Source organism: Neoarius graeffei, chromosome 4 (assembly GCF_027579695.1).
Source record: "Neoarius graeffei isolate fNeoGra1 chromosome 4, fNeoGra1.pri, whole genome shotgun sequence".
Lineage (NCBI taxonomy): Eukaryota > Metazoa > Chordata > Actinopteri > Siluriformes > Ariidae > Neoarius > Neoarius graeffei.
In genome coordinates this window covers 109,512,965-109,540,266 of record NC_083572.1, presented here as the reverse complement: position 1 = coordinate 109,540,266, position 27,302 = coordinate 109,512,965, and the positions used below count along the sequence as shown (strand labels likewise).

Sequence of the window (27,302 nt, the reverse complement as noted above, 5' to 3'; positions counted from 1 at the left end):
GAGACAGACACACACACACACACGGAGACCCAGGGAGACAGACACACACACACACACACGGAGACCCAGGGAGACAGACACACACACACACACACACGGAGACCCAGGGAGACAGACACACACACACACACACACGGAGACCCAGGGAGACAGACACACACACACGGAGACCCAGGGAGACAGACACACACACACACACACGGAGACCCCGGGAGACAGAGACACACACACGGAGACCCAGGGAGACAGACACACACACACACACGGAGACCCAGGGAGACAGAGACACACACACGGAGACCCAGGGAGACAGACACACACACACACACGGAGACCCAGGGAGACAGAGACACACACACGGAGAACCAGGGAGACAGACACACACACACACGGAGACCCAGGGAGACAGACACACACACACACACACACACACACACACACGGAGACCCAGGGAGACAGACACACACACACGGAGAGACAGACACACACACGGAGAGACATACACAGAGAGAGAGGGAGACAGACGCGCACACACAGCGACAGACACACACGCAGAGAGAGAGAGACAGAGACACACGGACAGAGAGAGAGAGAGATGCGCGCGCGGACACAGACAGACATGCGTGCACACAGAGACAGGCAGACAGACACAGAGAGAGAGACAGGCAGACAGACACACAGAGAGAGAGACAGACACACACACGGACAGACACACAGGCAGACGCGCACACACACACACAGACACACACACACAGACACACACATACACAGAGACACACACACACGCAGAGACAGAGAGAGAGAGAGAGAGACAAAACACGAACCTGTTTAAGCTTTCTAAAAATAGATGGAGCTAATTACCGACATGAGGCCTCTTGTCTCCAAAACACAGGGCTAATAATGTCTCCTAAGGAACCTTAATAAGAGAAGATAAGCAGTGGAGGTAAACACATTAAGCCTTTGGATGTGACTGTGTTGGTTTAAAGCAGCAAAAAGCAATTTTCAAAATGTATTTGTCTGAATAACATCATAGATACGTAAAACATGGTTAAAAAATAATGGGTCAGGACACGGCCTGAGCAGATATGTGTTAAATGACTGAGAACCTGTTCTGAAAACAGCCTGCAGGTCTGGGACGTGTGTGTGTGTTTGTATAAGCCTCCTGTCATGGACTCATGGTTACTGTTTGTGAAAGCAGGCTGATGGGGAGGAGGGAAGGTATAAAAGTTCACAGTTGCACTGGCACACAGTGTACGCTGGACACGATTCTTTGTGTGCATGTGACATCACACACTTATTTTCCAAACCGGAAGTCCGCCGTGTCTGATGATGATGATAACGATCAAGATAGCCGTGCTTTGCATATGAGCCGCTGCAATGCTTCGTGACTTTCTTTACCTTTTGAAGAAAGACGATACCTCCTTTGCGTGGGATATAATTGCGATAATCATGTTACTCGTGACAAACGGAATTCTTCTTCAGAAAGAATTCCCAAAATCATTAAAAACGGCGACAAAACAGATGAGCTATCCAGAGAACGGAACGGAACACCGTGGTTCAGAAATCTCCATCGTAAGGACTTAACTGAGGAAAAAGCTAATTATACCCGTGTTATGTCTGGTAAAAGTTCACTGCTAATTAGTGACATTTTCTGCTGATTAACTTGAACTTTTGGGCGGTGTTTCTCGAGATGGTTGAGAATGGTTTACATGAGCATAAATAAGCACTTGGTTATCTTTTAATTGTTTTAAGAAGACGACCAACCAACCAACCCATCCAGACATAAATAGATTGTAGGCATCTCGGCTCTTCTAAGCCTTCGTTTTTGCGTTGGCTGTCCGTGAGGTTTGTAGTGCGAGATGGTTCACACTGATATCAGGGTACTCAGTGGTACTGAAGCTCAATCCTCTGTATAATCACATGGTTTTAACATGTACAAATATACAAGCCACAAATTTCAACTTTCTCAGACTCCTGACTTGGCAAACGACTCCAGAGAATCATAATATTTCAAGAAAGTTGGATATGCATCAGAATTATTGTTCGCACGAGACGGCGTTTTGGATTTGTAGATCATCCAACATGGCGGTGGATGCATACGTGTCACGTGGTCACACATGAAGAACTTGGGATATGTCATTTCTAACATCTGTGCATCGTAAATTCTGATTATTTTTTTCTGCTTAAAGCCTAGGTCACAACCAGACGTACGATTTTTTGGCCGTGCGATTTTTGGCGTTTCCCAAATCACTGCATTTTTTTTTTGTCTCGTCTCGTCTCGTCTTCTTCCGCTTATCCGGGACCGGGTCGCGGAGGCAGCAGTCTAAGCATGGAAGCCCAAACTTCCCTTTCCCCAGACACCTCGGCCAGCTCCTCGGGAAGAACTCCTCGGTAGGCGTTCCCAGACCAGCCGAGAGACATAGTCCCTCCAGCGTGTCCTGGGTCTTCCCCGGGGGGACATGCCTGGAACACCTCCCCAGGGAGGCGTCCAGGAGGCATCCGAAAAAGATGCCCGAGCCACCTCAGCTGATTCCTCTCGATGTGGAGGAGCAGCGGCTCTACTCCGAGCTCCTCCCGAGTGACTGTGCTTCTCACCCTATCTCTAAGGGAGCGCCCAGCCACCCTGCGAAGGAAACTCATTTCGGCCGCTTGTATCCGCGATCTTGTTCTTTCTGTCATTACCCAAAGCTCATGACCATAGGTGAGAGTCGGAACGTAGATCGACCGGTAAATTGAGAGCTTCGCCTTTTGGCTCAGCTCCTTCTTCACCACGACGGACCGGTAAAGCGACCGCATCACTGCGGAGGCTGCACCGATCCGCCTGTCGATCTCACGCTCCATCCTTCCCTCACTCGTGAACTCACTCACTCGTTTTTTTTTTTTGTTCGTGGAGAAAGACGCACGTTGGCTGTAAGTTTGTCTTGCAGCCTGAAAAAAACGTAAGCGCCCGTAGAGTTTGTTTGACATGACAAAGAACCTCTGCGGCCAGTCTACGGCTCGAAAATCAGCACGTCACACGCGCACCCTCCGTGCGTTTCACGTGCGCCCTCCGTGCGTTTCTTGCGTTTTTTGCACGTAGACCGGCCGTAGGAGCACGTACGGCCGGTTGTGACCGAGGCTTAAGAAGAACCGAAGGGAAAATATCAAACTATCAGTACTAGATTGAATTGCTTCGCGTCATACTGTGATGAATCAAGTCGTGTCCAATCTCGCTGCGTCGTGATACGAACATATGTCACAGTAGTATATTTTAAGTTCGTTTCTTAGACAAGGATTTTTTAAGCTCGTTAACAGTTTCGGCGAGAATCTCCCGCCTTCTTCAGAAACAGTCACCAGCTGTCGAGTGGTGACGTGCCTTATCAGCTGATGTTGCGTTACGGAGACGTGAACGTCCCGCCCAATTTGACAGGTAGTTCACGCCTCCTGCTGTCAGGTCGCTCCTCCAGGATGGTGCTCCAGGTGTGCGACAGCGCATACGCTCCGTCATCCCGGTTCATCGTCCTCTGCGCCCGCTTACGTATCTCCACTGCCTCTAAAATCCAACGCTGGTATCTATTTTCTTCAGCGCGAATGACTCTGGCCTCTTCCCAATTCATTATATGATTTTGAAACAACAAAAAGACTCACAAGATCCGAAAAAGAAAAAGCAAACCAAGAAAACCTAAAATCAGCCATTTCAGACCACTGCAAACGACAAAATCATATAATGAATTGGGAAGAGGCCAGAGTCATTCGCGCTGAAGAGAATAGATACCAGCGTTGGATTTTAGAGGCAGTGGAGATACGTAAGCGGGCGCAGAGGACGATGAACAAGGGAGGGAGCGTACGCGCTGTCGCACACCTGGAGCGCCGTCCTGGAGGAGCGACCTGACAGCAGGAGGCGTGAACTACCTGTCAAATTGGGCGGGACGTTCACGCCTCCATAACGCAACATCAGCTGATAAGGCACGTCACCACTCGACATCTGGTGACTGTTTCTGAAGAAGGCGGGAGATTCTCGCCGAAACTGTTAACGAGGTAACAAGCTTAAAAAATATCCTTGTCTAAGAAACGAACTTAAAATATCTGTAATATATAGACATAATGAACATCCACTACATGTCACAGTAGTAGTTGCTTCATTTGTATCTTCAACCTATCCGATTGTTTGTTCGTTCGTTCGTTCGTCGAGATCTGTACCTGGTGGTGGTGATGATCCACATCTTTAGTTTCAGGTCACTTGCTGTCAAGGAGGAAACATTGAACCCACCTGCTTAACCATGAGAGACTCAATCTTGAATTTTTTTTTTATTTTTTTTAAGTAATCTTACCAAATACACCTTTTAAAATCACACCAAATCTAAAGTGTCATTTTTATCCTCATTTTAAAAAAAATGAAATAAATAAAAAGTCATGCAAATTTCTCCAACCACATCTCAGGTAGTGTTTTAATCTGGCTCGTGTCGACCACGCCCGTTCACACACCACCACCACCACCACCATCATTTTCATCTGTTTATTTGTGACCATGTTAGTCTAATGAAGACTTGCATGATTTTACATGACAGGCAGACAGGCGTTAATGTCGGATTAAAGGTAAGGTTGCGGGGGGAGGGGCTAACTGGTGTCGGATTAACAGATGAACAGTGCGTCCCAGAAATAAAGAATTAAAGCTTCGAGCAGCAGTTAAGGGTCGAAGCACTTTCTGCATAAAATGGAGAACATCTAGAAGAACCGTTTCTCTTTCTGAAGGAAGTGTGATGGCACTATGTCGAGCTGTTGCTGAAGTATTGCCTCACTTTCTGCTTGGTGATGTCACCGGCAAATTCGTTTACGCGTTACAGATGAATCATCCTGCATATCGAAAATCAGGGTTTTTTTTTTTCCCTTCCCCCGAATTGGAAGTGACCGTTTGCTTTGCTGGTGGCGCGAAATCTCATGAACCAAAAATTGTCGTGTAGGCAGCTGAGAATATCTTCTACATCTGCCAGATTTCATAAAATATGTCGTGTTTGAAAGGCTCCTAATGTGCAAGAAGAAAAGGAACGATTACAACGAACTGCTTCTGCACCGAACTACCATCAGTTATGAAGCTAAACATCTGGCAAAGCTTTAAATAGATCATGTAAAATTTTAAGAATATTACCAAACACGTATGTCAATTTATTACACAAGCACTCGATGCAAGATGCGCTGAAATTATTATTATTATTATTATAGGATATGGTTTGTACAGTATCTATCTGGGGTGGGTTTCCCAAAAGCCTCTTAATACTAAGAGCATCTTAAGTAGGAGAGAGAGTGTTGATTGTGCTGCTCGCTCTACCATTTACCGATGATCTTTGTGCTACGATGCTTTTAGGAAACTCGGCACTGATTTGTTCCTTGGTTCACCGTTGCACAGGAGTAACCCGCGTCTCAGATTTGGGGTTTGGGGTCTGATTCAGAGCGGTGTGGTTTATTGCCAGGGTGGCAGCTGCTCCCTCCTCTCCTCTTCTCATAAAAGCAACAGTGACTCTCTTTAATCTCTGAGCGGCGTTCTGCAGGGGTTTGTCATCCCTCGTTTGACTCGTTGAAGAAGACAGACCATGATGGCAGGTTCACGGGGAAAATACGTGACCCTGACCCCAAATTTAAGCCTTATTCGGACTGGATTAGTTTCACACATTCTCATTTGCTCCTTTTATCTCTTGCCGAAACCATGTTTAAAAGGCCAAGCAATAAAACGTCAACGATGTTCTGACTGTATCTCGGTCTTGTCTTGCAGGTCGATCCTAAAGACTTCACGCTGAGCGGTTTGAAGGACGTCACCGATGGCCGTCTGCCTGAAAAACTAAACGGTCAGCAGTTCGTCATCCAAGAATGCGAGAACTGCAACATCTACGTGTTCGACCACTCGGCGACGGTCACCATCGACGACTGCGTCAACTGCCGCATCGTGCTCGGCCCCGTCAAAGGCAGCGTCTTCTTCCGGAACTGCAGAGACGTTAAGTGCGTGGTGGCGTGCCAACAATTCCGCACGAGGGACTGCAAGAAAATGGACGTGTTTCTGTGCTGTGCCACGCAGCCCATCATCGAGTCTTCGACAGGCATGAAGTTCGGCTGCTTTCAGTACTATTATCCCGAGCTGGCCTTCCACTTCAAGGATGCGGGGCTGAGCATCTTCAACAACAACTGGAGCAACATACACGACTTCACACCCATTTCAGGAGAGAACAACTGGAGTCTCATGTCCGAGGACACCACCGTGTTGGAGCACGTTCCTCTTCCTGATCCCGAGTCGGAGTTTAAGGGCGTCCGCGTGTCCGCGGATAAGAACCGCAGCATCGTCCCGTTGACTAAAGGAGGGAGGAGAAAGGAGAGCGAGGAGTCGTGTCTGTTCATCTTCTTCGCTGGAGATTACACCACGGCGAACGCTCGGAAGCTCATCGACGAGGTAGGAGGCGCACAGAGACACTGCCGTTTATTGTGCTGAAATTTACTTTATTGTTAAAATCATTTATCGATCTGTGCGTGAATGTTTGCGTAAGAAAAAACCCCATTCTCGGTGTGGCTCATTTGCATTTAGTGACGCCCACAAAACTCCATAAAAGGTCAAGCTGGGTGCACGAAATGAACAGTCAGGGTAAAGATTGAAAAACAGAAATGGAGGTTAGTTTGACTCACTTCGATACCAACGGAAATATTTAATAAAATCGACGAGTGGTAAATCTTCCGTCATCTGAGGCGTTTGTTTACGGCTTTGCGCATACAAACCGCCCAGCCTCCGTTTACACACCGCCATTTCTTTTCTTAACAACGAATAAATTATTTCATGAAATCGAGTCGTACATGAGCTGATGGCGCTAATCCATGCATACATGTCAACCTTTGGTCAATCAGACCTGTATAACCAACCTCCAAAACCCATATTTCCCTTATAAAATCCGTATAAGATGCGAATTAAAATAATTTACCTAAAATTTGAATGATAATTAACAATGATATATCCCAGTTACTTTTTATTCAATATTAATAACAATAAACCTTCAGAATGAATACAAAGCTCCAATGTTCGACAAAAACACAAAGCGCCACTCTAATGTTCTGAATTGTACTCCATGACAGCTTTTTTAGCGCTCTGCACCAATACCTCACGAGGCTGCATGTCACAGCAAGTGTCTGTGTTGATCTTGCCGGAGTGCCCATTCAGAATCTTTTCAGTCGCTAGTGAAAGTCGCTCAGGTGGAAATACGCGCTTCAAACAAAATGTTACTTCCCGGTTGGCGGGATTCTCACAATGCGGTGTGCACATGATCAGAAGTGGAACGAAGTCTCGCTACCACAAGATAACGCGCGATTTCATAAGACTCTTTACTGGCTTTCTGTGGTGTACGGTACGTTTGTAAATGTTATGCGCTCTTTTATCATCGTGGGAATTGATTATAGCTCTAAATAAATATTGAAGTTTTTTTAAAGAATCCGTATAACTTTATTTGTATGCCCGTATACTGCGTTTATTGAATCAAATCTGTATAAAATACGGACATTCCGTATAGGTTGACATGTATGTCCATGTCGGACGAAATTGAGTGGAATAACTGTTTTATTCTCTCCATATTCACTGGATTTTGAGAAACGGAGCATTTTTAAAAAAAATTTTTTTTCAAATTCAATCAATAAAACCTTTGTACAAAATGTCCGACAAAATCATTTCCACTTAGAATGTAAACAAGCCGGCAAAATGACAGGAGCAATTCGTGAAAAACGCGATATCGGTTCAACAGTACGCGCCGCCATTTTGTTTTTCTCCACTTGCGGTATATGAGCTGATATCCTAGTCGCAGAGCGTGCGATTGCTCATATCCAGTGAATGTGGATAGAAAAAGCAGGTTTGTTTGTCTCATCTCATGTTCTTTAATTAATGCCAATAATATATTGTGTTTGTTTTTTCATTCAGTGTTCTGGATGATGCTCTTCGTCCCTGATTTATTGAACACGTCGACTTTCCTCTTAATTCTCAGCTGTGTCTTTGACTTTTATGATCACATGGTCCGTCTTCCTCTGGAACTTCTTGAACTTCCCTTTAGTTCTTTGGTAAAATGTGCCTAAAGCTATTTAAGGGAAAAAAAAAGGCTGAAGTCATGTTATGTTTGTCGTCTTCTGTTTAAATGAGCCACCCTGGGAAATGAAATCAATTTCCTCCGTTTATCACACCCAGAGAGAGAGAGAGCGAAAGAGAGAGAGAGAGACCATTCATTACAATTAGTGTAATTTAGTGGGGGGGGGGCTCTGCATATATACATTCACCAGCTGCTTTATATTAGGAACACCCACCCATCCACCTGCTGGTTTTTTTTCTCTTTTTTGTTCCCTAGTTCTCTAATCAGCCGATCCTTTGATGCATCAAATCCCGCAGATACCGTACAGATCAAGAGCTTCAGTTAATGTTCAAACATCAGAATGGGAAAAATTGCAGGGGTTTTTCTAGAAAAATTTAGTATGAGGGCGCTCACCATGGCGAGGGAGTGGGCGGGGGGTGCCGGTCGTCCGTCCCCCCCTCCGCCGTGCGAAGGCTTTGAAAAATTGAGGCTACAATGGGACATTCTGAGACTATCTGAGAGGGAAATTTTAACAAATTGTCAACATTGAAAAAGAAAGAAGTAATCTTCTTCTGCCCCGGACTGTCTTTGGCTTTCTTACGTTTCGTGCCGCGGGACGACATCTTTAAATGCCCAAGTGTCAACAAAAACAACTCGCGAACTACTTCTGTCAAAAGCTCCCGCGCCGGTGGGTGAAAGGTCATTCAGTCTCAAGAAACCTCGCTCTACAAGTCAGCTGACTTTGTATGTAACCCATGTCAAATCTCGCGAGAGCAGCCGCGATAAGCAAACAACATGGCGCCTCAGTCTGGAAAACGCCAATTCGGATTGTTTTTGGACTATCTGGCGGTGTATCTACTATGATTGGAATATTTTTGGAGTAATTATAACGTATTTGATGATCAGACACATTGTCACGTGGTGTTGCTGGGATGTTTTCACAGAGAAAAGATCGTTTTGAGAAAGATTGCATGTTGTGCAGTAGCATATAAGTCAGGGGTGGGCAATTATTTTTTCCATAGGGCCACATGAGAAACAGAAAATTTTGTGGCGGGCCACTGGACCAAAAGGCTGAACTAAATTCTGCATAATATTAATTGTATTTCTTTATATAAAGCAGTAAATAACATTTATTTTTACAAGCTGCTAAGACTGGTAAGAGTATGGAAAAAACAAGGCTGCCTTACAAAAAATGTCATTTATTCAATCAAATTTCCCAAAACGATGCTTAACAAAATGTCAACGTTTGTACCATTTTTTTTTTTTCAGTCACATTCACCCCAAAACACAATAAAGACATCACAATATTGTCTTTCTACTCCAAATATCAAACAAGATACATGATATTATAATAATGATGCCCACATTTGTAGTTTAATCACCTCATTTGGTGCTTTTCGCCGGAGATCGGCTCCGGCGCCTGCTGGTGACGTCACACGATGTGATTGGCTGGACCGTTTGAAGGATGACGTACAAGTTTGTGGTTGGTCTGGACAAATTACGGAAGTAGTTATCGCGGGATTAGGTTTCGTGGGATTTCATGTCATGTTCATGTCGCGCGCATTGCGTTTTTCTTGAACACAACTTCAAAATAAAAGCAATGCACATTCAGTCCATGCATGAGGTAAAATTAGAAAATACGTTTATTTTGTAATTTCTCATTAACCTTACGCGGGCCGGTCAGAATGAACCAAAGGGCCGGATGCGGCCCGCGGGCCGTAAAATGCCCAGGTCTGATATAAGTGCATGGCCTAAGTGTGACTTGGGGTTCAGTCGGCATTTCAGTAAGAGGGCGCAGCGCCCCTGTTCCCCGGTTTAGACGAAAGCCTGAAATTGTGATCTCACAGTGAAGTGTGACTTTCTTTCACTGTGGTATGGGTGTTGGTTTGAGTCAGATGGACTGACTCATTTGGGTATTTCAGAAACTGCTGATCTTCTCTTGAGGGTTTTCACACACAACAGTGTCAACGCAGAATGGTGTGAAAAACAAAACCTCGAATGAGAGTTCTGTGGGTGGAAACAAACACCTTGTTGAGAAGAGAAGGTCAGAGGGAAATGAACAGATTCAAGTGGGTTTGAGGGGACGCCCCCCCCCGGAAGGATATAGTAGCTCGTATAATCACTCTTTACAACCATGGTGAGCAGAAAAGTATCTCGGCATGCAAGAGAAAACAGAAAAGCACGTTGGGTTCCTGCAGCCAAGATCAGGCATCTTAGAATCAACAGGAAGTTCCTGTTAAAGTGGCCGGTGTGGGTGGGTGAAAAATGAGCCGTTTATTTCCGTTTTCCTGCTTGAATAAAGCTCAGGATTGCGTACAGACTGAATACGACGTGCTGTTCGTGTGCGTCTGTCTGTCATGTTGCTCCTCACCTGTTTTGCATCGTTCGTACGTATGTGTGTAAAACACTTCACACTTGGACTGGTTTAGAAGCTGGGAGGAGGAACCAATACACAATGGGACCCAAAAACAAGAATTAACGTTTCATTGTAGGAGGGAAATCAATTTTTTTTTTACAAACAGGAAGCTTTCATCAAAAGGGGAAACTTACAGCAATGATTTCAGTATCCAAATATAAAGCTGGTTTTACTCCTCATGAGAAATAGGCTGCGTGATAAAATACTAAAATCATCTGGTGGTTTTTTTTTTTTTTTAATGTCAGGATTTTTAATCAGTTATTAACTCAGTAATTTATGGCTAAAAGTTTGATCACACTCGTATGTTGCATCTTTGTGGCAAAAAGTGCCACGTTATAGGCGTGATGGTTGGGGTGCGCATACTTTTGGGCGCATTTTCTGACTCATTGCGGCTTCTCAGGAACAGAATAAGAAGCTGGTGAGGGAAGTCTTTGGTGTCTAAACTTTCTGTAACAGAAGTGAGAATGGGAACTGAGTTGTTCCATGGAACATTAAATATATATAGATTGCGCTCCATAATTATTGGCACCCCAGTAAAGATTAATAAAAAGGGTTAGGGGAAAAAAATCCGCCTTTTGGTGAAGTCGCTTCATCTCACACTGAGCAAAATCCAACAGTTTATTTAGATGAAAAACAACTCTCTGATCAAGAAATAGGTTTTCAAAACAAAAAACAAAACGCGCCATTATTATTGGCACCCCTGCATAATACTCTGTACATCCTCCCTTTACACGGAGTCTCTCCTGTAACATTTTATAAGGTTGGAGATCCAGAGCAGGCCATCTGAGCCCGTTCCTCTTTACACAATCTCTCCAGATCATCCAGGGTCCTCGACCCTCTCTTGTGCTCTCCTGGGGTTCAGCTCAGGGGACTGAGATGGCCAGGGCAGAAGCTTGACTCTGTGATTCTCAGTGAACCGTTTTTGTGTTGATTTGGATTTGGACATCTGCTTCGGATCATTGTCCTGCTGGAAGATCCAGTGACGAGACAGTTTGAGTTTCCTTTCAGAGGCAGACAGACATTGATTTAAAACGTCCTGGTGTTTCATGGAGTCCATGATTCCATGGACCTGAACAAGGTTTCCAGGGTCTTTGGAGGAAAAACAGCCCCAAAACATCACAGAACGTCCACCATATTTTACAGTTGGGATCGGGTTCTTTTCATGATCGCCATCCTTCTTTTTACACCAAACCCACCGCGAGTGTTTATTTAAAAAAAAAAAAAAAAGGTCCATTTTTAGTCCATCAGACCAGAGAAGACTGTTCCGGTCAAAGCTGCGTCAGGTGCTTACGTTTGTAGTTAACTGATGAAGGCTTTTTTTTTCTGGAACCTTCTAAATAATCTGTTGGTGTGGAGGTGGAGTCTGATGGTGGTTTTGGAGACTTGGAAACCATGAGGTTTTACCGTTTCATCATGTAATTCACCACCAGTGATCCTTGGGGATTTATTTTTGCCTCCCTTACCGTCCTCTTCACTGTACATGAGAGCAAAATAAACTTGGGTCCTCTTCCAGGAGAGTTTGTACCAGTTCCGGTTCCTGTTGGTGCCCTAACAGTAGAAATGGACATTTTCAGGTGAGTAGCTGTTTTTTATAACCATCTCCTGACTCATGAAGGTCAACACACGTCTCCATTTGGTTTGTGTGTTCACTTATCTTTCCCATGTTGATGTTGAGGGAATTTGGCCTCTGTGTCACCTCATATTTGTTCCCCAGTTGATCAGGAAGTCTTGGATTACAGCTTGAAAGTTCCTTCACGCGCCAGTCAACTAAAAAATAGGGAAACGTGCTTCAGTTCAGTTACATTGCGCTCACGATCATTTCCAGGGGTGCCAATAATTGTGGATGGGCTCTGTATGTATGTATAATAAGTTCTTTAAGTTATAAATATGTACCCTGGTCATTGGCAGATGTTTCGCTCCGGTAGAAGAGGAATAAAATCAGATGGATCCAGTAACACTGCGTTATCACGCAAGCCCGTTGTTGATTATTTTCCTGTAAATGCACAACACTGAGATTTTTTTTTTTTTTCCAACAGGGAACCAAAATCAAACCCAGTTTTAAGAGATTACTCCAGATTTCTCACGTCACATGAATATACATAAATTCATTGAATTTGTATGTGCAGGCGACTGCCAAGGGCTTCGTCCTGATCCAGACCAAAGAGGTGTCCATGCGCCCTGAAGACGTCAACAGGGTTTTCCAGAACAGCGCAGAGGAGCTCACCGAGTGGACGGCTAAAGGTCAGGGGCGTCCTCTGAGTCGACGTGTTTACAATCACACCATCGAATTTCTCAAATAACGATGCGGTTTAAACCAGGATGCTTCAAACCTGAGGTCGTTTTTAAGCGGAGTGTCGCGTCACACCTACTTTTAAAGGCATGTTAAGAAGCAGAGCGACAGGAAGTTGTGGTTTGAGCACATGGGTACATTTGAGTCATCAGTTTTAAGGCTTAAAAACGAAACCGTCCGAAAAAGACAGATAATGGCTAAATATATCATCGTTCTACCACAGTACAGGTGAATTCTCCATTCTGATTGGTCGGAAGGTCTGGGGGTATTTTTGTACTTCCTTCCGGCTGTAAAGTGGACAACAGGTTTGTATGTTTATTATTAACATGTTTGTTTTTAAGAAAGACAGACATTATCGTTGCTATAGTAACACTGATGCTTCTTTAACCCTTATGGAAGGAGTCTCCAGTGTCAGTGCTGTAGATCAGTGGAGCTGTGACTCTGAATGGTCTGACGGCATCTTCAGGACGGAGGAGTTTACACACGGGGCTTCTTCTTGTAATCGTTGGCAAATCGCTGTTGCGTAAGAGGAATAAAACACTTCCGGATGTGCTGTTTTAGAAAAGCGATCAACTTGAGTGTGGAGCGGTGTGTCACTCCACTCGCTTCATCACACCATCCTGTCCTTTATTATTTCCCTGAAACTGCACAACAGTGTTTTATTCCTTACACGCACAATTTTACACGATTTCTTTATCCGTAATAAATTTGAGACCTCTCGTAGAGATGTGTGTGTAACTGGCTCGATATGGAATATGTTATACTTGTAAACCCTTTTTCACTATTTAAAATGTCGTCTGTTTATCATATTTGTGTAATTATTTGTATGCTATTTATCTATTTCTAACCTTGATCTTGCGTGAATAAAGCCCTCGATAGTGGCCTGGTGTTAAAACCGTAATCACTCCTTACGTTATAACACATGGTCGGCTCGTTACACTAGTCAAGCGCATTAACAAAGCATGGTAAGCGAGTTATGCTAGTTAAACGCGTTAATAAGACTTGGTCAGCTGGTTACACTGGCTATGCTAGTTAAGTACATTTAACAATGTATGGTCAGCTAGTTACATTAGTTATGCACATTAATAATGCATAGTAAGCTAGTTACACTCGTTCAACACATTAACAAGGCATGGTCAGCTCGTTATGCTAGTTACACTAGTTAAGCGCATTGATAACGAATGGTCAGCTAGTTGCACTAGTTATACTAGTTAAGCACATTTAACAATGTATGGTCAACTAGTTAAGTGCATTAACAATTAATGGTCAGCTGGTTATGCTAGTTATACTAGTTAAGCACATTTAATAATGCATAGTAAGCTAGTTACACAAGCGCATTAACAAGGCCCGGTCAGCTAGTTAAGTGCATTAGTGATACATTGTCAGCTAGTTACACTAAGTACATTAATGCACAATAAGATAGTTACACTCATTAAGCGCATTAACAAGGCATGGTCAGCTACTTAAGCACCCTTAATAATGCATGATCAGCTAGTTACACTAGTTAAGCGCATTAATAATGAATGGTCAGCTGGTTACACTAGTTATACTAGTTAAGCACATTTAACAATGTATGGTCAACTAGTTAAGTGCATTAACAATGAATGGTCAGCTGGTTATGCTAGTTATACTAGTTAAGCACATTTAATAATGCATAGTTAGCTAGTTACACAAGCGCATTAACAAGGCATGGTCAGCTAGTTAAGTGCATTAGCGATACATTGTCAGCTAGTTACACTAAGTACATTAATGCACAGTAAGATAGTTACATTCATTAAGCGCATTAACAAGGCATGGTCAGCTACTTAAGCACCCTTAATAATGCATGATCAGCTAGTTACACTAGTTAAGCGCATTAATAACGAATGGTCAGCTGGTTACACTAGTTATATTAGTTAAGCACATTTAACAATGTATGGTCAACTAGTTAAGTGCATTAACAATGAATGGTCAGCTGGTTATGCTAGTTATACTAGTTAAGCACATTTAATAATGCATAGTAAACTAGTTACACAAGTGCATTAACAAGGCACGGTCAGCTAGTTAAGTGCATTAGCGATACATTGTCAGCTAGTTACACTAAGTACATTAATGCCCAGTAAGATAGTTACACTCATTAAGCGCATTAACAAGGCATGGTCAGCTACTTAAGCACCCTTAATAATGCATGATCAGCTAGTTACACTAGTTAAGCGCATTAATAACGAATGGTCAGCTGGTTACTCTAGTTATACTGGTTAAGCACATTTAATAATGCATAGTAAGCTAGTTACATAAGCGCATTAACAAGGCACGGTCAGCTGGTTAAGTGCATTAACGATACATTGTCATCTAGTTACACCAAGTACATTAATGCATAGTAAGCTAGTTACACTCGTTAAGCGCATTAACAAGGCATGGTCAGCTAGTTATGCTAGTTAAGCACATTAATGCATAGTAAGATATTTACACTCGTTAAGCGCATTAACAAGACATGGTCAGCTAGTTAAGCACCCTTAATAATGCATGGTCAGCTAGTTATGCTAGTTACACTAGTTAAGCGCATTAATAACAAATGGTCAGCTGGTTATACTAGTTACACACATTTTAATAATGCATAGTAAGCTAGTTACATTCGTTAAGCGCATTAACAAGGCATGGTCAGCTAGTTATGCTAGTTAAGCACATTAATGCATAGTAAGCTAGTTACTTGTTAAGCACATTAATGAGGCAATGTCATCTAGTTATGCTAGTTAAGCACATTAATGCATAGTAAGATAGTTACACTCGTTAAGTGCATTAACAAGGCATGGTCAGCTAGTTAAGCACCCTTAATAATGCATGGTCAGCTAGTTAAGCACGTTAATGCATAGTAAGATAGTTACACTCGTTAAACGCATTAACAAGGCATGGTCAGCTAGTTATACTAGTTAAGCACATTAATGCATAGTAAGATATTTACACTCGTTAAGCGCATTAACAAGGCACGGTCAGCTGGTTAAGTGCATTAACGATACATTGTCATCTAGTTACACTAAGTACATTAATGCATAGTAAGATAGTTACACTCGTTAAGCGCATTAACAAGGCATGGTCAGCTAGTTATGCTAGTTAAGCACATTAATGCATAGTAAGATATTTACACTCGTTAAGCGCATTAACAAGGCATGGTCAGCTAGTAAAACACCCTTAATAATGCATGGTCAGCTAGTTATGCTAGTTACACTAGTTAAGCGCATTAATAACAAATGGTCAGCTGGTTACACTAGTTATACTAGTTACACACATTTTAATAATGCACAGTAAGCTAGTTACATTCGTTAAGCGCATTAACAAGGCATGGTCAGCTAGTTATGCTAGTTAAGCACATTAATGCATAGTAAGCTAGTTACTTGTTAAGCACATTAATGAGGCAATGTCATCTAGTTATGCTAGTTAAGCACATTAATGCATAGTAAGATAGTTACACTTGTTAAGCGCATTAACAAGGCATGGTCAGCTACACCATTAATAATGCATGGTCAGCTAGTTAAGCACATTAATGCATAGTAAGATAGTTACACTCGTTAAGCGCATTAACAAGGCATGGTCAGCTAGTTATGCTAGTTAAGCACATTAATGCGTAGTAAGATATTTACACTCGTTAAGCGCATTAACAAGGCATGGTCAGCTAGTTAAGCACCCTTAATAATGCATGGTCAGCTAGTTATGCTAGTTACACTAGTTAAGCGCATTAACAAATGGTCAGCTGGTTACACTAGTTATACTAGTTACACACATTTTAATAATGCATAGTAAGCTAGTTACACTCGTTAAGCGCATTAACAAGGCATGGTCAGCTAGTTATGCTAGTTAAGCACATTAATGCATTGTAAGCTAGTTACTTGTTAAGCACATTAATGAGGCAATGTCATCTAGTTATGCTAGTTACGCTAGTTAAGCACATTAATAATGCATAGTAAGCTAGTTACACTCGAGCGCATTAACAAGGCACGGTCAGATAGTTAAGCGCATTAACGGTACGTCGTTAGCTAGTTACACTTGTTAAGTACGTTAATAATGTATGTCAGCTAGTTAAGCACATTAATGCATAGTAAGCTAGTTATACTCGTTAAGTGCATTAACAAGGCATGGTCAGCTAGTTATGCTAGTTAAGTGCATTAACAATATATTATCAGCTAATTATGCTAGTGAAGCACAATAATGCATGTCAGCTGGTTATGCTACTTATGCTAGTTAAGCACGTTAATGCATAGTAAGCTAGTTACACTCGTTAAGCACATTAACGAGGCATGGTCAGCTAGTTAAACTCGTTAAGCGCATTAAACTTGTGTCCAGTTACGAATGATGGATGTTTTAGTTTCATGCTAATTAACGTTCTGCAGCCCTTAGGCTGATGTGTGTAGTGCAGCGGGTGGTGAGATTCTGAAGTACCTGATGAAGTTAGTGCATGAAGCGCATTAAATGAAAATACACACACAGGATAAAAAGGAGAAGCGTTTATTTTCTACAGATAATAAAACTACAGGAAATCTGAACGTCGTGTGTGTGTGTGTGAAGGTCCCGTCGTGGCTCTCGAGCTGAACGGAGACGGTGTGGTCGAAGCTTGCAGGATCATCGCTAATGAGGTGTTCAAAGGAACAAAGGTAACCACAGAAAGTCATGTTCCTGAATAAACATTTCAGAACTTGCTGATGTCATCACTATGCGCCTCGGACTCTAAATTTACCCCCAGTCCGCTTCCAGGTACTAAAGCTGTTGTGTTGAAACTCATAACGTTGGGTGAAATGTTGTTGAAGTGTTAGCTGGGTCGTGTAAAATCCCTCCGAAATACAGCTTTCCAAAGAAGGAACGCTCTTGGGATTGCTGTTAAACTGGGAGTGTCCTTGCTGCTCGAAAAAGTGCAACGGAATGCCACTCGATGACGGATTTCCTGTGAGTAAACTCCAATTAATTTTCAACAACTGCGACTTTACAGAGAATCTGATTTGACGTCATGATGGAGAAAGCGCTAGAAAATAAGAACATGCAGTAATTACAAAAAATAGATGATGATTAATCAGGAAGCCGACAGCATTTTTCGGAGGGGGAGGAGTCAGTCGCACAATGATGACATCATATGCAGCTATTGGTTAAAAAATGGATGTCAAAGTTTCACTCTGCACTTTTTTTTTCTTTTTTTCCCCCCAATTCACAGGTGTTTGTTTCCGAGAATAATAATTCAGCTCAACAGGATATCGACAACTTTTTCAACTTTGCTGACATGCAGTTAGGACTGTGACCGGAAACAGAAGCAAATTCACTTTAAATAGACACGTCTTTCTGTTCAGGTGAACTAGAGTTCATGATCTCGTTGTCAGTGATAAAGCAGTCGCAGAGTCCACTTGCAAATCTTTATAAACCCGCAGTTCTCAGTTGCGGAGTCTGGGGACCCCTAGTGGTCAGGAGGTCAGAGTGGTGGAAATCAAGACCCAGAATTATCAAAATGATTCTATTTATTATAATTATTTTAGTCTGGAATGAAACACAACCCACAGTAACTGAATCTGAATCGTAGCGAAGTTGATTCTTTTGGTATCATTTCACGCTGCACATAATGAAATGAATCACTGCTTGTGTATCGAGCTTAAAACGTCCTCGTGACAGGGGGGAGATAAATGAAAAACCTTTACCAAGTGCACGGAGAGATCACAAGAGTCGCCCGAGCACGGAGAATATGGAGCCAGCGCTAAAGAAATGACTAGGAGATTATCAAAATAATTAGTTTTAAACTTTTTATGCATCATGTCCAGATATTATTTTCTCTGTCACACGATACACACAGCGTGTTTGATCCACTTTCTCAACGGAGTTCACTCGGACCACCTCAGAAATCACACTCGGATCCGAGTGTAATTTCCGAGATCTCGCCTGAATGAATAATCCGTGGAAAGGAAACACTTAGTCCTTCCAGTAAACAGGCAAATTGGTCAAGGAGTCGATGTTTAAATATTTAGATTTGGTTCATAAAATTAAATCTGTACTGAGCATGTCCTTTTTTTAAAGCTCAAAATGGCTGTCTGTATACAAAATCTTTGCTAACCCCTGGTTGAAACAACAACTTTTATTTTTTTTTTTTACATTTTATTTTATGCTGCTAAATGTTACTTTTTTTTGGCAGGTTTTTTTTTTAGATGTTCTGCTGCTTTTTCTGTTTTCTTGACTTGTTTTCATTTTGTGACCGTGAAAAAAAAAAAAAACTATGAATGTCGTTGCTTTGTCAGTCGTGCTGAAAATAAGTTAGCATGTAGATATTTTATTTATCTGTAAGTGCAGGTCGAACTCGTTGGTTGCTGTGTATATATGCTACATATCGTTTGTAAATCAGGAATTATACTTGTAAGAACCGTGTTTTTTTTTTTTTTTTAAATGACAATCATGTTGTCCTTTTTCTGTACTTTGCTGGATTTTATTTTTTTTTAAAGTGGACCAATCTGACTTATTTATAGAAATGAATATCTAAAGCTGATGTGTTGCCAATCTGATGTCCCTGAATGTACTGTTCTGTAAAGCTGTCTCTTTTACATCCCCACTTTTTATACTGAAAACAATCTTTTACTTCTGTGACCAAGCTCAGTTTTTGTATAGACAGAAAAACATACTGTAATATTTTAACATACTTTTGTATGTTTTATTGGTTCTTGATTGTATGAGGCAGTTTTGTAGAAATGAATGTACACTGATTTTTCCTGGGTGAAATGTATTATTATTTTATTATAATTTTTTTTAAACTATACTGTTTTACTATCGCCATTATTAGTTGGATGGATGCATGCTAGGGTTAGTGGGTGAATGGAGAGTTTGAGAGACCGAGAAGGGGGGAATGTTTTTGTGTGTGTGTGTGTGTGTGTGTGTGTGTGTAAGTAAATGGGGTGTGAGAGAGAGAGAACTGGGAGTTTGGTGTGTGTGTGTGTGAGAGAGAGAGAGATGGGTTTTTCATGAATGAAAATGTAGGGTTTAGGCCACTGGTGGGGTGGGGTTGTTTTTTTTTTTTAAAGTCAGAATCAGATTTACTTTATTAACCCTGGGAGGGAAATTCAAATTTGCTACCAAGCTCCTGAATCAGAGAAGTAGTAAGCATGTCTAAAAGTAGAAGATAAAATCGTCTGAAAAAAAGAATAAAGTAAATTTAAATAAGTTAATAATTTGAGTAAATTGAGTAAATAATTTGAGTTTGATGAGTGGATAAAATGGTGGGTTTAGTGTGTGTGTAAGGTGAAAACGGGTAGTCTGATGAGTGGAGAAAATGGCGGGTTTAGTGTGCCTGTGCCCGGGTGAGGATGGGGAGTTTGATGAGTGGAGAAAATGGCGGGTTTAGTACGCAAGTGAGGACGGGGAGTAAATGGTGGGTTTAGCGAGGACGGGGAGTTTGATGAGTGGAGAAATGGCGGGTTTAGTGTGCCTGTGCCTGAGTGAGGATGGGGAGTTTGATGAGTGGAGGAAATGGCGGGTTCAGTGTGCGAGTGAGGACAGGGAGTTGGAGTGGATAAAATGGTGGGTTTAGTACGCCCATGAGGATGGGGAGTTTGATGAGTGGATAAAATGGCGGGTTTAGGGAGGACGGGGAGTTTGATGAGTGGATAAAATGGCGGGTTTAGTGCGTGTAAGGTGAGAATGGGGAGTTTGATGAGTGGAGAAAATGGCAGGTTTAGTGTGCCTGTACCCAAGTGAGGATGGGGAGTTTGTTGAGTGGAGAAAATGGTGGGTTTAGTGTGCCTGTGCCCGAGTGAGGATGGGGAGTTTGATGAGTGGAGAAAATGGCAGGTTTAGTGTGCCTGTGTCTGAGTGAGGATGGGGAGTAAATGGCAGGTTTAGTGAGGACGGGGAGTTTGATGAGGGGAGTAAATGGCGGGTTTAGTGAGGACGGGGAGTTTGATGAGGAGTGAGAATGGCGGGTGTAGTGAGGACGGGGGGTTTGATGAGGAGTGAGAATGGCGGGTTTAGTAAACGGGGAGTTTGATGAGGAGTGAGAATGGTGGGTGTAGTGAGGACGGGGAGTTTGATGAGTGAGAATGGCGGGTGTAGTGAGGACGGGGGGTTTGATGAGGAGTGAGAATGGCGGGTTTAGTAAACGGGGAGTTTGATGAGGAGTGAGAATGGCGGGTGTAGTGAGGACGGGGAGTTTGATGAGGAGTGAGAATGGCGGGTGTAGTGAGGACGGGGGGTTTGATGAGTGAGAATGGCGGGTTTAGTAAACGGGGAGTTTGATGAGGAGTGAGAACGGCGGGTTTAGTAAACGGGGAGTTTGATGAGGAGTGAGAATGGTGGGTGTAGTGAGGACGGGGAGTTTGATGAGGAGTGAGAATGGCGGGTTTAGTAAACGGGGAGTTTGATGAGGAGTGAGAATGGCGGGTTTAGTAAACGGGGAGTTTGATGAGGAGTGAGAATGGCGGGTTTAGTAAACGGGGAGTTTGATGAGGAGTGAGAATGGCGGGTGTAGTGAGGACGGGGGGTTTGATGAGGAGTGAGAATGGCGGGTGTAGTGAGGACGGGGGGTTTGATGAGGAGTGAGAATGGCGGGTTTAGTAAACGGGGAGTTTGATGAGGAGTGAGAATGGCGAGTTTAGTAAACGGGGAGTTTGATGAGGAGTGAGAACGGCGGGTTTAGTAAACGGGGAGTTTGATGAGGAGTGAGAATGGTGGGTGTAGTGAGGACGGGGAGTTTGATGAGGAGTGAGAATGGCGGGTTTAGTAAACGGGGAGTTTGATGAGGAGTGAGAATGGCGGGTTTAGTAAACGGGGAGTTTGATGAGGAGTGAGAATGGCGGGTTTAGTAAACGGGGAGTTTGATGAGGAGTGAGAATGGCGGGTGTAGTGAGGATGGGGGGTTTGATGAGGAGTGAGAATGGCGGGTGTAGTGAGGACGGGGGGTTTGATGAGTGAGAATGGCGGGTTTAGTAAACGGGGAGTTTGATGAGGAGTGAGAATGGCGAGTTTAGTAAACGGGGAGTTTGATGAGGAGTGAGAATGGCGGGTGTAGTGAGGACGGGGAGTTTGATGAGGAGTGAGAATGGCGGGTTTAGTAAACGGGGAGTTTGATGAGGAGTGAGAATGGCGGGTTTAGTAAACGGGGAGTTTGATGAGGAGTGAGAATGGCGGGTGTAGTGAGGACGGGGAGTTTGATGAGGAGTGAGAATGGCGGGTTTAGTAAACGGGGAGTTTGATGAGGAGTGAGAATGGCGGGTTTAGTAAACGGGGAGTTTGATGAGGAGTGAGAATGGCGGGTGTAGTGAGGACGGGGGGTTTGATGAGGAGTGAGAATGGCGGGTGTAGTGAGGACGGGGGGTTTGATGAGGAGTGAGAATGGCGGGTTTAGTAAACGGGGAGTTTGATGAGGAGTGAGAATGGCGAGTTTAGTAAACGGGGAGTTTGATGAGGAGTGAGAATGGCGGGTGTAGTGAGGATGAGGAGTGAGAATGGCGGGTGTAGTGAGGACGGGGAGTTTGATGAGGAGTGAGAATGGCGGGTTTAGTAAACGGGGAGTTTGATGAGGAGTGAGAATGGCGGGTTTAGTAAACGGGGAGTTTGATGAGGAGTGAGAATGGCGGGTTTAGTAAACGGGGAGTTTGATGAGGAGTGAGAATGGCGGGTTTAGTAAACGGGGAGTTTGATGAGGAGTGAGAATTGCGGGTTTAGTAAACGGGGAGTTTGATGAGGAGTGAGAATGGCGAGTTTAGTAAACGGGGAGTTTGATGAGGAGTGAGAATGGCGGGTGTAGTGAGGATGAGGAGTGAGAATGGCGGGTGTAGTGAGGACGGGGAGTTTGATGAGGAGTGAGAATGGCGGGTTTAGTAAACGGGGAGTTTGATGAGGAGTGAGAATGGCGGGTTTAGTAAACGGGGAGTTTGATGAGGAGTGAGAATGGCGGGTTTAGTAAACGGGGAGTTTGATGGAAAAGCACTGCTCCCTGCCCTATAACGCAGGCCAGCATGGCCATGGAGAGGCGGAGTTTAGGACCCTGCGGCCCGGCCCGTACAGTACAATAGCACTGTTGTGTGGTGGTGGAAGGAGGCTGCAGTGTTCTCGCCTGTTGACATTGTGCTGCTCAGCAGATCCGAATAATTCACTTTAATTCCCGGCACTGAGAGCCTGCAGCGCGGGGACAGCTTTCCGGAGTGAGGGGCTCGGGCTGTGAGGTAAGGAGGCTGCTTTCCGTGAACAATACTGCTGGTGTTTCCCCTCAGCTGAGCGTGAGGAGGCCCGGAGCCTCGACAGCGCCTTTTACTCCCCAACCCCACCGCATCTCTCCTCACAGCGGCCCGCGCACTCCACCGCAACCTCGCCGTGTGGAGTCCAGAGCCGCAGCACCGGCCGCTCGCTCGTTTATTTCACTCTTTATCCGGCCTGCAGCCTCCGCCGTGTCGGGCGGCTCGGGTTTGGCGCCAAGGCCGTACCAAATCCCGCGCTAGCATTAGCATCAGCTCTAGCATGCTGAATGAAATGCACGAGTCCCTGCTGGTTTGCATCGTAAATGCAGCTGTGCGCCATCGCTCCGTTTATTCCACTCGGCTTCCAACCCGCGACATTAAAAATCTGCTCTCGAGCTTTCAGGATCCCCCATACACGAGGGAGGATTTGATACTGACCTGGCAACCCGGTTCAAGATGGCGCCTCGCTCTGTCATGCTTTTTTTTTCTAATACACAAAGTAATTATGAATAAAAACCACAAAAGAAACTTGCAATTAATTTTCTAATAAACATCACTAGATCAAGATGTAGATTTTTGTGTTGAAAATTTAATCTGTATTTTACTGTAACATCGAGTTTTAAATTATAAAAAGCTTCAAAGCTGTTTTCCAAAAACGTGTGTGTGTGTCGTAAACAAACTTCACCGAAGGTGGTTTGTTTTGTTTGTTTGTTTTTGTTTGCTTGTTTGCACCAAAAAGCAAGTGTAAACTCAAGGAAAGAATTCCAGCCTCAGGAACGCGCATGAAGCCCCTCCCCCTTTCCTGAATCGGGGCGTGGTTATGGCTCCCCCAGCATGGACCCCAGCTTCCGGTGTCCAAGGATTTCCCTTGTGGGAAAAACAGAGGCTGTGGAAGTGCACACACTCCTCACTGCGGGAAAAGACTTTACTAAATACTCACTCCTCTACTAAACAAACAAACAAAAAAATCAGATTACAAAAGTGCAAGAGTGAAATGTTTTAATTTAGATTTGATTAAATATCAGGAATTGTTTGTTTTTTGTGTGAAAAGTTTTTCCAAATTAAACAAACAAAAAAAAATCCTGCCCCAATCAGGAAGACTTTTTTGTAAGTTTCTTTATTTCATAATGTGTGCACGTCGATTAAATAAGCGCCAGATACTAATATAAATTAGTAATGAAGCAGGGAATATTCACATTTAACCACGCCCACAAAACTCCATAAAAGGCAAACAGCTCAAAATGACGAAACTGTGACCGAGCGCTTCCTAATATGAAAAGTTAGGGTCATCCATAATTTTCATCAGTGTCATGAGTCTACAAAGAGTAGACTTTTGAGCAAACCCCCTCCCCCAAAAAAGTGTACATTAGCGCGGACAAAAAAATGAGGGATCTATGTGGAATAGGAATTCAAAATAAAACCATGTCTTGTATTACTTTTTATTAAAGTCGGATGACAGGACAATACAAAGATTCACAAGAGAAGAAAAGAAGACACAAGACGGGTCCAGAAGTTTTCATAGAAAGCAGGCGATTCATTTTTCAGTCCCCCCAGGATTCCACGGGCCTTTTTTGTGATTGTTGGGGGCTAAAATGTCTGATGTTGCAGGGGGTTTTCAAAAAAATTGCAATGAAAGTTGCGGTGTTTTTTAGGTTTTTGTTGCGATTACATTGCGGGAGGAAGTGAAAGTTGCGAGAAATTGTTGCGATTTTCTCTTTTTGTTATTAAAATTGAGTGATATGTTAAATATTAAGTTATTACTGAAAAACTATTGATTAAAAAAACAAAGACACTGAGAAATGGTGCTATAAACAACTTTACCAATGTAAAAGATTACCAGGACTACAAAAATGCAGAAAAATAGGCTTTACTTATCCAAATGCACCTGTTGGTTCAAAAGTTAAAGTGCAGAGAACCTCACAGCACAACATGAAGTTACCTTAAAATATAATATAAATGCCTCAGCTTTCATGTAAGAAAAAAACTGTTAATACTAGTACTGTGTGCAGGCAGTCTCTCCTGAAGACTAAATTAAACAATAATTATAAACTAATAAAATAAATGGCTCAGGCTTCATAGAAGAAAAAAACAGTTTGAACAGAATCTCACAGTATGATGCTGAAGCTGCCTAAACAATGGAAAATAAAATACCATTTTGGCAAACATGGTACGTAACATTTTTATTTATTTGGAAAATAAAATACCATTTTGGCAATCGCAACATCACGAAATCCTGGAGGGTCTCATTTTTGAAAATTAGGAACTGTCTTTTTAAGGGGAGCTGTTGCCTTTTGGCTTTGAAACATTCATTTTTTATTCTTTCCAAGCAGCCTGTCCTGCCCTAACTGCCTCCTGCCGCTTCTCAGATGAATGCAGGAAACAATAAATGTTTAAAAACTGCTCGTACTTGTTTGAAGGAGCCTTGTGAATAGCGGTATTTCTGCTCTTCACAGATTTGTAAATGCGGTCAAAATCTGGGTCAGCCATTGTTGTATTGAAGAAAGAAAGCGTGTAGAGCTAGCTTGCAACACCAGTGTGGCGCGAAATTTTTAACATGGCGGCCTCCGATTCGCACATTGACGGATCATCATTTTTTCATTTTTAAAAAGTGTACGCCTGGTCATTAACCCCCTCCCCCCACGTACGGTTTGTACGCTCGTGATAATAATGATAAATTATGGATGACCCCTTACACAAACTTGTGATTGAGAAATCTACATCTAAATGAGCTTCCACAAGTGCACACGTTTCCTTCGAACAGTTCACAAATCAATTTGTTCGTATCCTGTATGATAACATTTCCCTGTGGTTTTGTTTACGTTCACATATTCAGGCCTAAAAAGCTCTCGAGTGTAAAAATGTTTGTCTATTTGTACAGAATCACACAGCAGCTCTTTCACATTTTAGATCCGCTTCTGTGTGTTTTTGTAGCATTAGATCTGCGTTACATTTGCCTACAGTGAAGCCATGTTCATTCCTGCTATTTTTACGTTGTCTAGAGCGCCCTCTGCTGTTTAAACACGTTTCCTTTGAACAGTTCACGAATAAATTTGTTAGTATCCTGTATGATATCGTTTCCCTGTGGTTTTGTTTGCATTCACATATTCAGGCCTTAAAAGCTCTCGAGTGTAAAAATGTTTGTCTGGTTCTTCAGCTTTAGTTCTTTAATGTTCTTGTAAGCGCCTTTTATTGACGCGTCTTATGTGAACATTTTTGTTTGGCTCCAGCTTTTAATTTGATTGACCTTGTTGCAAGTCTAAAGCAACTTTTGTTCTCCTTCCATTTGCTTCTCTTTTCTTTATCTTTCAGCAGTCTATAAAAAGACAGAGTGAGAGCTCTGATTTCCTGTTAAATCTATTTGTACACAATCTAACAGCAGCTCTTTCACATTTTTAGATCCGTTTTTGTGTGTTTTCGTAGCAGTAGATCTGCGTTATGTCTGCCTACAGCGAAGTCATGTTCGTTCCTGCTATTTTTACGTTGTCTAGACCCGCCCACTTTGCGTCGCCAGCAGTTATTTTGTCTGTCATTGCTACATGTCGTAATGATAAAGGTGTTGTTTTACAAAGTAAGTAAAATGTTGTGTGGCGTTTATTTAACGTTTATGGAAGGAGTCTGCAGTGAAGAAACTGGAAGACCCACACAGACACGGCCAGAACCTGTAAACTCCACACAGAAAGGCCCCTGTCGACCATAGGGCTCAAACCTAGAACCTTCTTGCTGTGAGGCGACAGTGCGAGTCACTACATCCAGGGTTTCCCATACATAGACCACTGTGTGGCGCAGCGCCACACAATGGATTCCTATCGCCACACAATCAGACTTGCAAGTTTGAAAAAAAACAATTCCGGTGCGTATCGTTCCGTTCATTCATAGTGCTCTTTCTTCTCGTTCACGCGCACGCACACAGAGAGAGAGAGAGAGAGAGAGAGAGAGAGAGAGGTGTGTCCACAGGCCTGCCGTTGCGCATACACCCGGACTGCAAGTAGGCCTGTTAGGCTAATTAAAAATAACGCAGCCTTCCCGATTCGCCTTCCGACCCCTTATTTTAAAAGGTAGCCTACGTCGTGCTCGTGATGAGCTTTATCATAGCCTTCTTGGCTTGCAGGAAACGGACATCCCTGAGTCACGCTATAAACCAGTTTTGATGCAGACAGTAGCAGCTTGACGTGAGGAACCGGCCTTATTGCATTATCCCGTTTATCCCGCTTCAGCAATGACTTCCCTTACGATAGGGCACTGGAGTTTTTTTTTTTTCAGGAAGCCACGCAGAATTAAATGTTCTGATGGGGCATGCAGGCTTTGCACCAATTAGGGTAATGCTTTTTCATTATTGTTAGTTGCCTTGGTGTTACCTTAAGTGGTTTCTT

The 27,302-nt window shown here is 43.1% G+C and overlaps 2 protein-coding genes across 3 annotated transcripts in view; both read left to right on the top strand.

The window, feature by feature from the left end:
* The window catches only part of rp2 (RP2 activator of ARL3 GTPase), a 31,131-nt gene extending 11,659 nt beyond the window's left edge, over positions 1–19,472 (top strand). Inside the window, exons 2-5 of the mRNA XM_060920159.1 lie at positions 5,747–6,415; positions 12,603–12,717; positions 17,306–17,391; positions 17,943–19,472. Of these exons, the coding sequence (XP_060776142.1) occupies positions 5,747–6,415; positions 12,603–12,717; positions 17,306–17,391; positions 17,943–18,026 (954 nt within the window). The 3' untranslated portion in view covers positions 18,027–19,472. The remainder of the gene's footprint in view (positions 1–5,746; positions 6,416–12,602; positions 12,718–17,305; positions 17,392–17,942) is intronic.
* A 3,223-nt stretch (positions 19,473–22,695) lies between these two features.
* Positions 22,696–27,302, top strand: part of jade3 (jade family PHD finger 3) — a 33,286-nt gene continuing 28,679 nt past the window's right edge. Inside the window, exon 1 of one of the 2 annotated variants that reach the window (XM_060920154.1) lies at positions 22,696–22,920. The gene's annotated coding sequence lies outside the window, so the exon portion shown is untranslated. The remainder of the gene's footprint in view (positions 22,921–27,302) is intronic. The other variant, XM_060920157.1, reaches the window with a different exon arrangement.